Source organism: Oculina patagonica, chromosome 4 (genome assembly GCF_052425735.1).
Source record: "Oculina patagonica isolate OP01 chromosome 4, crgOcupat, whole genome shotgun sequence".
Lineage (NCBI taxonomy): Eukaryota > Metazoa > Cnidaria > Anthozoa > Scleractinia > Oculinidae > Oculina > Oculina patagonica.
Genome location: NC_135761.1, coordinates 5,374,574 through 5,389,286, shown reverse-complemented (window position 1 = coordinate 5,389,286; position 14,713 = coordinate 5,374,574). Strand labels below are relative to the sequence as shown.

Here is a 14,713-nt window from a genome sequence, read left to right as displayed (position 1 = left end):
TGAGCTTTCGGTTTGTTTTAACAAGAAGGTCCTCAACACAAGTACTGTATTAGTCCATGGTCACTCTTGGTTCATACAAAAAGCTACATTTTGTTGACAAAAAGGATCATGAATGTTTTATGAACATAAGGCTTCCATAAAGAGGTTTGAAAGCTCAAAACAATCACTTAAAAATCGCGGGTACCAGAATTGGAAAATAAAGGTTCTATCTATAATGTTAAGGTAGAAAAAGGTATTGCAGAAGATTTACACTCTCTTATCACAGGCTCTTTGTGTGTTTTTGTTTGTTTATCTACAGTCTACGAAACACAAATAAATTATCAGTATGAATGGCGGTTCTTATAATGTTTGTCAATTAGACTCAGCACGCACCAGGGCACACAGCGCTATTTAAATATTCTTTATTCAACAACACAACAGACCACGTGCAACATAATGTATGCTAATTATTCTAGGTTATACAGGACATCTCCTTTTCCAACAAGTGAAAGATAATAAAAACTAAGAAAACAAAACAAACAAACAAACAAACAAAAGTAAGGTGTTTTCCGCACTTTTGTCACTGCTAGATGTACAAAAGTGTTAACTAGAATCTATCCATAACCAACCATAACATGTCCTGGTAGTAAGCAACTGTAAAGGCCAACACAGTCAATAAAGTCAACTTGATTCATATGTCTGGTCACTGTATGTGAACAGTTCAGTTCATAACATACTTCTCTGCTGGTAATCTGACAGTCTAGTCACTGGAAGAACACTTGAGGGGGATCTGTTGAGTACTGCATTCGGTTGGATGAGTCCAGGGAGGGCGTGGCAGCATCAGGTCATTGCCATCTTCTCAAGCCTTTCTAAGTAAATTCTTGATGGGCTGAATTGCTCTTTCTCACACTCATTCCATTGGAATGTGGGTATCTGGAACTTGATCTGCAAGTAGTGACTTCAAATCCATAGATTACCGGCCAACCGAATTACGTGACAATACCGGCTTGACTTGGAGGCGCGGTAGCCTAATGGTTAGTGCGCTGGACTCCGGATCGAGCGGTCTGGATTCGAGGCCTGGCTGGGGTCATTGTGTTTTGTTCCTGGGCAAGACACTTTACTCTCTTAGTACCTCTCTCCTCCCAACAGGTGTATAAATGGCTACCGGCGAACTAATTAATGTTGGGGGATAACCCTGCGATGGACTAGCATGATTGTATCCCATCCAGGGGGAAGTAGAAATACTCCTAGTCGCTTCATGCTACAGAAACCGGGATAAGCTGTGGTCTGCATGGGCCACTACGCTCGACGCAGACTTTACCTTTACCTTACCGGCTTGACGTACTGCAGGCCTAGACGTACTTCTTGGGTGCTTCTACTTTTCTTTTTCGATTATGTCACTACCTGAAAGTTCAATTTGAAAAAATGCCAACTATTAAGCATTCAATACCTATTGCAACTTACAAGTTAAATAGGCACTATTGAAAAAATGTTTGACTGTTCCCAAGGGCAAAAGACAATATGTAGTTAAGGCAAAGAAGTTAAGCAAAGTGTAAATACAGTCTTTGAAAAGATGAAAGCTTATTACTGGCCATACTTGAATATTGACTTGAATTTGTAGTCAACACCATTGTTCTGACATCACGAGAAAGGGTGAACATCAGTTTTAAAATTAAGAACTTGATATAAAAATCATTTAAGACACTTGGTAGAGTTCTACGTTTAAAAAAGTCATGGCCCTCCCCTAAATACAGTTAGCAAAGTAATGGCCCTCCCCAAACTGGCACTCAAAAAGTAGTAACCCTCCCCCCAAATATAGTGGCCCTCCCCCCCAATAAATAATGACAGGTCCCTTAAAGTGCCTATCTTTAACTATTTCACGCTTAAAGATTCCTCTAAATCTTTTCGCCTACCTTTTGGCCAAACGAAGTTTTGTGTCTCCAGGCAGAATGCTCGTTATCAGCAATGAAAGTCGAAGAGATACAGAAGCTCGAGTAAAATTCTAACTGCTGTGAAATGAACATCGTTTGAGCTTGACGTGTATTTATAGATTGCGCTCGAGCTCCGCTAATTAAGTTTATTCATTTGGCGATCAGATAAAAATCAATGAATGACTTATTAAAGTCCATTTCTAAGCACGAGAGACACGGAAGTTTGTTTCAGAAGCATTTATGCATAGAAATACCGGTTTATTATTGACTGAAACGGTTAAAAAAAACCCGGCTTTTAGCGGTAAATCTGCATTTATAATAGCTGGGAGTTTGGGGTGTTTTTTGTTTCGCTTCCTCAGAAACGATACGGTATTATTTTGGCTTCGATGTGAACTATTTACACAGTGGGGGCTACTATCCAATCAGAAGAACGGTCGTAACCACAAAGTAAATACGTTTGACCGAAGGCAATTAATTTCGTAAAAACATGTTCTTCAAATATCGGAAAGATATTCCTCAGCATGATCAAAAAATATTGAGATTCGTTGCAAACAGAAATATCTGACGACTGCAATGGTTTTAAGTTTGATTAAAGCGATGTATTGTAAGAAAACTAGAGAAAGCTCTCGTAGCGTTTAATTGTTAAGTAAACATTCTAGCGATTTTCCGAAACGGAAGTAAATTTCCACCAATCAGTGTTTGCAAGCGCAAACAAAAACGGGATGACTTGTCGTGTTTGCTCGCACGGGGGGCTGCTATCCAATCACAAGAACGGTCGTAACCACAAAGTAAATACGTTTGACCGATGACAATTAATTTCGTAAAAACATGTTCTTCAAATATCGGAAATATATTCCTCAGCATGACCAAAAATGTTGAGATTCGTTGCAAATAGAAATATCCAACGACTGCAATGGTTTTAAATTTGATTAAAGCGATGTATTGGTAGCGTTTTTAAAATATTATTCTGAAACGGAAGTAAATTTCCACCAACCAGTGTTTGCAAGCGCAAAGAAAAACGGCATGACTTGGCGTATCTCGTGTTTGCTCGCACGGTAGAGCTTAAGTGCGCTACAAAGAGAAGTACATATTTGCAGGTGAGTTACAAAGTTAATTTCACTTCATGTAACAGAGGAATGTACAAATGTGGGAGATTGCCCTATTCTATTTGTACAGGAAAATTCACGGCATCTTCGACGTCACAAACAGCGCGAATACACGCAAAATTGCGTGGGTTCTCGCGTGGATGTACCCGGAATTGCGTGATCAGTGTCACGTGCGTCGCAAAAACATTCGAGTCTGCACGGAAAGTTGAGAACGAAAAAAGAAGACAGTCAAGTTCTATTCAAAGTTTAAATTTTGTATGGACAGTATCGTATAGCAAAGTGTGCAAATGCCGTGTCGAACTAAATTCGTCTCCTTAGTTGATGTAACGCTCAACATTGCAACTGGTGGAGCAGATTTCTGAGATTAAATTAATGATATAAACATTATTTGGATTATTCAAAGCCATCGCGGTCTGATCGAAACTCCACAGTATCGTCAAAAATGCAAATCGTTATTATCAGTGTTACCATTGCAAGGCTGTTATACTGACAACAGAAGCAACTTGGCTGAGTCTTTTCTGTGGAGATAATTTTATATTTGTCGGGAGAGCGTGAGCGCGGATCGAGCAAAATAGAATCCTGGTATGACTATATATCAGGCTATATATAACATATAACATAAAACTTTCTTTAAACTTGAATTTTGTTTAATTGAAAATCCCGGTTAAAAATCTGTGTATGGTAGCTTTTTACATTAATGTGCCCTGGTTGTTTACGTGTTTTTGTAAAGTGACAACAGGTATTTGATTTTGAAGAAATGGCTTCGAAACAGTGTGCTTATCTCTGTTCTTTTCGACCAGGGTTTTGGTTTTTCTTGAATTTGGCATTTATTTGATTTGAGCATGTGATCAACTCAGAGAAGTATATACCTTAAGCTTTTTGTCAAAAGGTAATAATTTCATCTACGATTAAAGTGTTGTTTTGCATTTTATCAGAGATCAGTAGTCACAAAACACTTTATTTATGAAACTGATTTATTTTAGGATTGTTTGTTTCAAAAAATAAATTATTTAAATTAATTGCTTTACTCTGATCTTGCACTTTACTCTTGTGGTTTGATGTTTCCCCACATTGATAGGAATATATTTAAATATTTTCTGTAAGTTATTTTTCCATTTATGTAACATTCCAAGTTATGCTATCAGGTGCCTTATTTAAGCAAAAAAGTGTTCTGCAGAAATAAAAAAATCATTTTAATTTTCACTGGATGAGTAAAAACGATAAAGGCAAGCTCCCTTCACTTAACTTAATTTGGAGAGAACGATTCATGCTATTTCTATAAAGAGAAATATTTATGTGTCACTTGAACTCTTAAAAGCCAAACTGAGGCAGGACGTAGTTTATGTCTCCTTTACATAAAATGGACAGTAGGTGTTAAATGGGAATTTAAGTTACTACTGAATATGAAGTTCTTCTTTTTATTCTTCACTCGTGCATAAATTCGGCGAATTCAACATACACTAGGACCTTCTCCAAATTAAAGTAAACCACAAACCCATCTCTCCTTAAGTGTTACACTATTCTCACCCTTCCGCAATCTGGAAACGAAACACTATTTCTTTTTGAAATAGCTGCTTGTTGGTGTTGTTTTTGTGTGGACTTTAAAGTCTACACATTGTTGTGATGCAGTTTTTTCCGATTGGGGGGTCACTTTCCGTGATAACTCGGGTTAGTGCTTTCGGAAGTTTTCGACAGTGATCGGAGAATCCGAAGTTTCGGTGAGATGGGCAGCCAAGGCAGTAGACCCAGAAATTCGATCAGTATTGAGTAAGTCGCACTTTATTCTTGAATCTAGAAGCCTTTTTTGACACATCTTTCGAAGAGCGTGTGGTGGCTGGAAAATATACATCAAGGAACAACTTCAAAGGCAGCGGTGGCGTAGATGAAAAGTGAAATAACAATCGCGACGGCTGAAATCTGCATATCTAATGCTGCGGTCGTAGGTCACGTTTCTTTTTTTCACACTTTTGACTCACTTTCCCGCTGTGCGGCTTGAGCATTTTTGATTCGCATATTAAAACGAATCAAATATCTGGTTATTTATTTTTCTTTCAGCTTTGCCACACACAATGAATGCACAACGAGTTGTATCAAAACAAGTTCGCTGATCATGTTGTTTTACTTGTCTTGGACTCCGGGATATAATTCACCTGCTCCATTTCTCTCAAGTAGTATATTTAACAAAAGACCGATGTCGAATTCAGAACTAAACTAAAACATTGTCATGAAAAGAATAAAAATAACATCGAACCGTAGAATATGCATATATCCAAACCGTGCGACAAAATAATTTAATTGTCGGTTCAAATAACGTCAACGTCCTTCGCCGCCTCTCAAAACACCGACTCCAAGTGAATATTTCGTGAACAGAAAAATATATTTCTACGCAAGCTACTAAGAAATTATTTGTGAAAGCTTATTGAAACGTTCTTATTCCAAAAAGGTTAAAAAAAGAACTCATTGAAAGAAAATAAGTTTTTCGATGAGTTGTTTACACAAGCTTTACACAAAAAGTAAGGGTTGTGTAAACAAGCGATGCGAGACAGTTCACGTGCTCCACCCAACATTTCTTTTTTTTTTTTAATGAAAATAGTATCCTATCTTGCTAGCGGTAAGGAAAGGCTTTTGGTTTAAATAACTGCTGTTCTTGTAGGATTCTAGGTTTTTATTTGCATGAAAAAAAAAGGCATTTGTCGTGAACGACGTGACAAAGGGTCACACCACGCTCATTCACATTGCGTGACATAGTACACTTTGTTCTTCCAACAGTCTTGTAAAAAATAAATTGATTGACAAGTTCTTTGTTTTTTCGCCTTGTATCTCGAATTACTCGATTTGAAACTTGAAGTTGTTGACTGCTACAGTAACTCGTTGATTAATTCATAATGTCAACTTTTATTCATATGAAAGTCCACACATGTTCACATAGCGGACTCACTTTTACTGTTATTTTGAGGGGGAGGGGGGTGGAAGTGGTGCCTCCGTATCCTCTTTTGTTCTTTTACACAGTGGCCTGAATTTGGAACAGTTCGGGGAATGGGTTATCAATTACTCTTCGTTATGCCATGTCACCCCTTAATGTGGGAGCGCCGCGCCTCAATTCACGATAAAAAACTTATGGCCGCCCTGTCCATTTATGTAGTCAATTTTTAATATGTATATATATAAATCTTCTACAACTTGAATAGATGTATTTTATACTTAATGCTGATCGCCAGTTTATACCAGTGATCTAATGATCACTGATTTGCCCTTCAGGGTAAATAAAGTTTTTATTATTTTATTATAGTTCTCCGCCAGGTCTCTCAATAGGCAGGTCACGAGCCTAGTGGCCCATCAGGCCGGAGCTTATACCGGTTTCCGCAACGTGAAGCGACAACGAGTATTTTTTACTCCACCCGGATGGGATGCTATTCCATCGCAGGGTTACCTCCCTTCCCGAAGAGCTAAAGATTGACTGGTAATCATTTTTACACCTGGGTGAAGAAAGGGACTCTGGGAGTTGAGAGGCTTTCCAAAGAACTTAACTCATTGTTGATATGTCAAAAGTTTAGAGTACGCATTGCATGCCTACATGTACGTCATTCAACCGTGATACTGTGCGGTCGTAGTTGGACCATGTGCTCGGATGTAAAATGGCGAATCTTGTCCATTAAACCGTTGTTGTTGAGTTTATTCTTCGCCTCTTAATTGTCCGCCCACGAACCAAATCAACACTCATTGTCCCCCAAAAGCTCTATCCAGGACTGTTTGGTCCAGAGTCCAGCGCAGTGACCATTATTAGGCCATCACGCTCCCCAACCGTGTAAGAAAGTGCAAAAATCTGCTTGTATAAGCCCTGGGATTGTACAGTTTGGTACGAAATGTGGGCTTTTAAATGTGGTAGGTCTTATATCCGTGGGTGTGGTGCGGGGGGTGCGGTGGCTTAAAGCGAAATTAAAAAACTTCTTGTTTTCTGAAAAACGTTTTTATAAACTGATTTGAATTACATTAATGAATTAAAGGGGCAGTATCACCAAGATTTAATAAAATTTAAAACTCTCAAGACGGTGTTGGTATGAATTGCAGTAAATCCATTCATAGAGGTATGGCTTTACTAAAACGTACTTTAAAAAGCCTGATTTTTTTAAAAAAAAACGTGGTTTGGGTGCAACCTGGTAGGAAAAAGTGACCTTAAACTTTGACAGTTGACTTGGAAGAAATATATGGGCCTCGAATTGGGAAGGCTTATGAGAGAAAAGGATAAAAAGGGGAATTTCACAAAATCTGCTCAACAGCGTACTCTCGAGCAGCTTTCATTTATCTGGCCACTGTCTTTTTCTCTCTCCAGATTTTAGTAAGGCCAGACCGCTATGAGTGGATTTACAATTCATATCAGTTAACACTTTTTTGAGATTTTTAAATCCCGGTTCGAGCTTTGGGGGGATATTGCGTTGAGTTCTTCGGAAAGCCTCTGTACTATCATAGTCCCTTTCTTCACCTAGGTCGGCGATAAGGACATACCGTAATGATTCGATTTACCGCCCGGGGCGCTTATTTACTTTTGGCACCTCGAGGGAGGGCGCTTATTCGATACAGGGCGCTTATTCGGGACAGGGCGCTTAATTATTTTTTAAGAAACAACCAAATGTTCAAAACAAAACTTAACAAATATTAAAATAACTAACAATAACAGATACTGTAACAGTAACAAATTGTTGAAAGTTCAGTTACTTTTAGAAGAATTGTTCATTTTAGCAGTACCGGTATCTGGTAGGCCATGGGTTCGATTCCCGTCGGGGACTCAGAGTTTTTCTTTGTCCCATGCTCGTGTCATTGTTGAAAAATTCATTTTCATTAAATATATACCTGTACGGTAGAGTAAGTATTCATGAGTTTATCTATTCGACGTCAATGACTTCAGTAGGGAAAGTTATCCACGATAGGGACGTTTATTAGAATAGGGGCGCTTATAAGAGTGGGACGCTTATTAGAATGGGGGCGCTTATTGGAATAGGGGCGCTTATTAACAAAAACACAGTCATGACGCATCACGAGAGGTGTCCTTATGGAGAGGTTCGACTTTAATAAAAAAAAAAGTCCGAGATAACAAAAACAGCCAAGTTCTCACCTGCTTTTTTTTGTAAAAATCTGGACGAAAAACATTTGTATCTTTTAACTTGCCCTAAAAAGAATTGATTCGAAATTTATTTCAATTCAATGAGGAAAATGTGTTAGCTTCACTGTTATTATGTTGTTCTTGCCGCGAGTAAGCCACGCCTTCTTCGAACACGATAATTACTGATGACACAAACGTAAAGTCATGTTCATTTCAAAATCAGCTCGAATTATGCTTATTAACAGATGAGCTCTTTTGTTCAACATTCAGACTACTGTGTCAGAGATCTTAAGAGGATTCGGAGGCACCACTTCCACCCCCCTCCCCCCGCCTTCCTACAACAACACCAAAAAAAAAAAAAAAAACTCCCAGCTATTATAAATGCAGATTTACCGCTAGAAGCCGAGTATTTTTTAATCGCGTCAGTCAATAATAAACCGGTATTTCTATGCATAAACGCTTCTGAAACAAACTTCCGTGTCTCTCGTGCTTAGAAATGGACTTTAATAACTCTGATCATTCATTGATTTTTATCTGATCGCCAAATGAATAAACTTAATTAACGGCGAGCGCAATCTATAAATACACGTCAAGCTCAAACGATGTTCATTTCACAGCAGTTAGAATTTTACTCGAGCTTCTGTATCTCTTCGACTTTCATTGCTGATAACGAGCATTCTGCCTGGAGACACAAAACTTCGTTTGGCCAAAAGGTAGGCGAAAAGATTTAGAGGAATCTTTAAGCGTGAAATAGTTAAAGATAGGCACTTTAAGTGTGGCTGCAGTTCAGCCAGATTATGATCAGCGGTTATCTACGCAGCTTAGCGACCGCTCGCTCGTTTACTTACCACCATTTTGTTTTCGCATCGTGTGGTGCTCTTATAAATATGTATTGGTGAAAGCAAATCGTTTTCCATCGGACCGTGTCATGTGTTGTTAAAGGCCTAAACGGTAAGAAACTGTTCGTTGAACTTTCCGCTCAATGTTGTAAATCATTTTAGTGATGTGCTTAGAACTTTAGCTTATTTCAGTTCGGTTCTTCCCACAGATTGTTATCTCGGGTAATCCAGCTCGGGTAATCCAGTTAATGTTCAAGAATCTACATGTGTAGTACAACCTATCTTACCTGTGAATAAACGTCGTTTTGAGTTTTTTGAAACTCTTCTGGTCGAGTGACTTAGAAGCAGCCACAATAACAATCGTTTTCAACAGCCGAAATGTCCGGCAAGAAAGATGCGACTCCCGATGAAGCTTCGTCCGTGGCACAAGCAAGTAGCGACGAGAAAGTTCTCGATGATGCACACGTAGAGGACGCAAGGAGGCGCCCAATGACGGAGAAAGGTTACCATTATGTAATGGACGTGAAGACAAACAACTTAAAGTCTAAGAAGCGTGAGCTAGTCCAACGAATGAGAAGTACTCTGCTGGAAAGAGGTCAGTCAGTAGATCTTTCTAAATTTAAGAGAGAGCTAAGTGAAGCTCAAGTCATCTATGGCGAATTTAGAGATATTGTTGGTGGAATTAAGGAGGTTGTCATTCCTGGTGAAAGCATTGAAGAGATTGAAAGAATCTGTGTAGAAACTGAGCAAGAGTGGTCGAAATTTGAAGCTGATATTAGAGCAGAAATAAAACATCTAGAAGCTATTGAGTATCAAAAACTTGAATCTGCCTTCGATGCAGCCAGCTCCAAAGGTTCTAGTCGTGTTTCCTTTAAGGACAGAGACAGTCTCAAATCAAAACGCAGTTCCACCAGCAGTGTCAAGTCTGATAAGTTTCAGTTACGAAAGAAAGAAGCTGCTTTAAAGGTCAAGTTGGCTTTTGCAGATGAAGAACGAAAATTGAAAATGGAACAAAAAAAGGTTGAGTTAATGAAGCTAGAACAAGAGCAAAGGTTAGAGGAGCTAAGATTGAAAAGTAAGCTAGCACAAAATCAAGCCAAGCTTAATGTCTGCTTAGCAGAAGAAAAGGAAGAAATTGTTGACCGTGAACAGGACCTGGGCTCTGTTCCTCCAGTTGATAAAGCTAAGGATATGGACAATTTCCTCAAATCCATTCCAGTTACAAGTGACATTGAACAGACTCCTGTTCATCAGAATCCAATCTATTCATCATCTCAAGTTAATGGGGTTCAACTTACACCTAGTCCCCAACAGTACAGTACACCGAACCCTAATGCCACACCCTTTACACCAGTCTCTATCATCTTAGAGAAATGTATGGATAAGTTAGTGGAAACAAGTAGTAAGTTAGTTGCCGCCACTGTAGAACAGAACCAAGTAAACAGGCAATTAGCTATCACTGGTCAGCTGCCAAAGATTTCAATTCCAGTCTTCAGTGGAGACCCCCTTCAGTATCCTTCCTGGAACAGTTCCTTTGGTACCCTTATTGATTCTAAGCCGATGGATGCTCAAACCAAATTGAACTTCCTAAATCAATACCTCACAGGGAAACCTAAACAAGTTGTTGATCAGTACCTATTGATTGGAACTGAAGATGCTTATCAGTCTGCCAGAAAATTGCTAAAAGAAAGATATGGTAATTGCAATGTTGTTGGCTCGGCATTCCTAAACAAGTTAGAAAATTGGCCAAAAGTTGGTATCAAGGATGCAGAGGCTCTAAGGGATCTTTCCGACTTCCTTGAAAAGATAAAGGCTGCCAGAGAAACTACTCCAAGTCTCGAAGTGTTGGACTTTGCCAGAGAAAATGTTAAGATTCTGTCAAAGCTGCCTGTCCAGCTCCAAAGTAAATGGAGAGGAAATGTAAAGAAGTGTAGAGCGCTAAATGGAGATGGGGCCTATCCACCTTTCACCGAATTTGCTGCATTTGTGAAAGAATGCGCTGAAAGGGCAAACATCCCTGAGCTTGAAGACCTAACAAGAACAATAGAGACTGTTAAACCCAATGACCATACCAGAAAGTCATTCAAGGACAAGGAAGTACATTCCTTTGCCACTCAAGGATCTGAACAAAACAGGAACTCAAACAACCAGAGTCAAGGCAAGAAAGAAAATTCTCAAACCTGTTTGTTTTGCAAGGAACATCATCACCTAGACAACTGTAAGAAGTTTGCAGAGATGTCCCACAGGGATCGGAAGGACTTTTTCATTGAGAAATTTCTGTGTTTTGGTTGTGCTTCCAGTAGACAGCACCAAGCAGCATCCTGTAAGAACAAACTTGTATGTCGTGTTTGTTCTAAAACCCATCCAACGTGTCTCCACCTGCAGAAGGACACTGTTGAGGCTACCTCTAACTGTACAAATGTTTGTACAATTCCAGAGCAAGGCAAAGGTTCTGATCATGCCATGATTGTGCCAGTGTGGGTTCGTCACATAAGTAAACCCAGTCAAGAAGTTTTGCATTATGCAGTGTTAGATGACCAGTCTAATGTTAGTTTCGTGTCGCAGAGTCTATGTGAGAAACTGAATTTGCAAGGCTCACCAACGGATTTGCTGCTGACCACAGTGCAAGAGCGAAATGTACATACACCGAGTAGCCGAATTTGTGGACTTGAAGTGTTGGACTTAAAACGGGAGCACAGTGTGAAGTTGCCTATGTTGTTCACGCGGGATGCCATCCCAGCTAGTAGGTCACAGATTCCAAAGGCCAGTGTTGCCCAAGAGTGGGAACATCTACGCCCCATTGCTGAAAAGCTAATGCCGTATGATCCTAATGTTGAGATCTCCCTGCTTATTGGAAATAATTGCCCAAGTATCGTCAGGCCCAGAGAAGTTGTCGTGGGAAAAGATGATGATCCCTATGGTCAGAAGTCCCTAATGGGATGGGGAATAGTTGGCAGAGTTTGCAAATCTACAAGTGAAAGTGGCGAGAGTGAAGCAGTGTGTAACAAGATAGTTGCCAGCGAGACACATGAACACTTTACCTTTTCGACCAAGGTAAAGGAAGTTATCAATCCGCAAAGGATTATCCAAGTTCTTGAGTCGGACTTTGTAGAAAGTTCTACGAGGAGCAAATCCTATTCAGTGGAAGACCAAAGGTTTCTCTCAGTTCTGGAGAATGGTATTGTAAAGAGATCAGATGGTCACTATGAGATGCCTTTACCCTTGAAGATGGATAAAGTGTCTTTACCATACAACCGTCAGCTTGCTGTCAAGAGATGGCACCAGTTGTTAGCAAGGTTTAAGAAGAACCCCAAGTTCCTTGAAGATTACCAAGTGTTCATGAAGGATATGATTGACCTGTGTGCAGAGAGGGTACCAACAGACCGTCTGAATGTTCAGGATGGAAGGGTTAACTATGTGCCGCACACCGGTGTGTACCACCCGAAGAAGAAAGACATTCAAGTTGAAAAGGATGATCCGGAAGTCAAGAAAGGAAATGTCTTCATGTCTCATGTAGAAAGTACAGCTACTTACTGCCCTGATTCGTTCAAGTCAGACCGCTTAGCCCATGTATCAAGCTGGTGGCGTCTTCTGAAGGTTGTTGCTTTATGCCTGCAACTCAAGTCAAAGTTAACAAACAGAAAGGTTAAGTTGAACAATCAAGCAAATGTGAAGTGCGCTAGACCCTTGCCAAGAGCAGCTGTTTCGCTTACAGAATTCCAGTTTGCTGAAAAGGAAGTCCTGAAGATTGTTCAGCGTGAACATTTCTATGAAGAAATTCAAGTACTAGTGAAACTTCAAGTGGTTGGAGAAGTATCAACTAGAGAGTCAGCAAGACAGAGAAATCAAACTATCAAGATGTCCAGTTGTTTGTACCGTCTAGATCCATTCCTAGATGACGATGGTCTTATCAGAGTAGGTGGTCGAATCAAACGAGCCGACCTTCCAGTTGCAACAAAGCATCCAGTAATACTTCCACGGAAGAGTCCAATTACTGATTTGTTAATCAAGTTCTACCACGCCAAGGTGAACCACATGGGACGAGGAATCACCCAAAATGAATTACGCCAGAGAGGTTATTGGGTAGTTGGTGGCTCTTCAGCCGTGTCAAACTGTATATCAAAGTGTGTGACCTGCAGAAAGTTGCGTCGTCCCCTGGAATCTCAGAAGATGGCAGACTTGCCTATTGACCGCGTTGATCCTTCCCCGCCATTCTCGTACTGTGGTGTCGATTTCTTCGGGCCCTTTCTTATCAAAGAGAGAAGAAGTGAACTAAAGCGTTATGGTGTCATATTCACCTGCATGGCAAGCAGAAGTATACATTTGGAGACGGCTAACTCCTTGAACACCTCGTCGTTCATCAGTGCTCTGAGTCGTTTTCTCCATCGACGTGGTCCAGTGAGACAACTACGTTGTGACCAAGGAACAAACTTTGTGGGGGCACAAAATGAGTTGAAAGCGGCTTTAGAAGAGTTAAACCAAGAGCATTTGCAGGAGTACCTGGTGGAAAATGGCTGCAAATGGATACCATTTCAGATGAATGTACCACATTCAAGTCATATGGGTGGTGTATGGGAGCGCCTCATACGGACAGTTCGTAGTGCATTGGAAACTCTAATTGTCAGTGCTGGCACCCAGCTGGACGACGAAGCGTTCAGAACCCTTATGACAGAGGTAGAGTGTATAGTGAATTCCAGGCCACTAACAGTCAGCAACCTGAATGATCCAGATGCACCAGAACCTCTAACGCCAAATCATCTGCTCACCCTAAAGCAGAAAGTAGTGCTTCCGCCCCCTGGCAAATTCCAGCGAGCAGATCTTTATTGTCGCAAATGGTGGCGTAGAGTGCAGTATCTTGCCAATCAATTCTGGGTTAGGTGGCGTCATGAGTTTCTCCAGAACCTGCAGTCCCGTAGTAAGTGGATGCGCCCAACACGAAACCTGATGGTAGGGGACATAGTAATATCCAAGGAAGATGAAGGGCCACGTAACCAGTGGCCACTCGCCAAGGTCGTTGAAGTCTACCCCAGTGAAGATGGTTATGTCAGGAAAGTCAAAATTCTAAAGGCTGACGGAGAGCTTGACAACAAAGGGAGACGACAGAAGCCTCCTTCACTCTTGGACAGACCAATCCATAAATTGGTCCTGCTGTTACCGTGTGATGAGTCTTAGCTGCTTTCCCATGAGAGTAATACAAAGACCGGGGAATTCCCCATCGAGGAGCCAGATGTTCAGTGAGAGAGACTAAGTACAAGTGAACTATAGACATGAACATTCGTTTTTATTTTCAAGTGACTGTTGATTAAGTTTGTTAAGGTTTAATTGTTAGAAAACAATTAGGGGAGCCATGTGGCTGCAGTTCAGCCAGATTATGATCAGCGGTTATCTACGCAGCTTAGCGACCGCTCGCTCGTTTACTTACCGCCATTTTGTTTTCGCATCGTGTGGTGCTCTTATAAATATGTATTGGTGAAAGCAAATCGTTTTCCATCGGACCGTGTCATGTGTTGTTAAAGGCCTAAACGGTAAGAAACTGTTCGTTGAACTTTCCGCTCAATGTTGTAAATCATTTTAGTGATGTGCTTAGAACTTTAACTTATTTCAGTTCGGTTCTTCCCACAGATTGTTATCTCGGGTAATCCAGCTCGGGTAATCCAGTTAATGTTCAAGAATCTACATGTGTAGTACAACCTATCTTACCTGTGAATAAACGTCGTTTTGGGTTTTTTGAAACTCTTCTGGTCGAGTGACTTAGAAGAA

At 40.4% G+C, this 14,713-nt stretch overlaps 1 protein-coding gene and 1 pseudogene across 2 annotated transcripts; both read left to right on the top strand.

The window, feature by feature from the left end:
- Positions 1–8,968: 8,968 nt before the first annotated feature.
- Positions 8,969–11,352, top strand: LOC144651361 (uncharacterized; annotated as a pseudogene). The gene is made up of 2 exons (XR_013570307.1): positions 8,969–9,065; positions 9,163–11,352. The product of XR_013570307.1 is annotated as an uncharacterized LOC144651361 (transcript).
- Positions 11,353–13,236: 1,884 nt separating this feature from the next.
- LOC144652132 (uncharacterized) lies at positions 13,237–14,713 on the top strand. The gene is made up of 2 exons (XM_078512159.1): positions 13,237–14,478; positions 14,576–14,713. The coding sequence occupies exon 1, from the start codon at positions 13,256–13,258 to the stop codon at positions 14,123–14,125; it is 870 nt and encodes a 289-aa protein (XP_078368285.1). The 5' UTR covers positions 13,237–13,255; the 3' UTR covers positions 14,126–14,478; positions 14,576–14,713.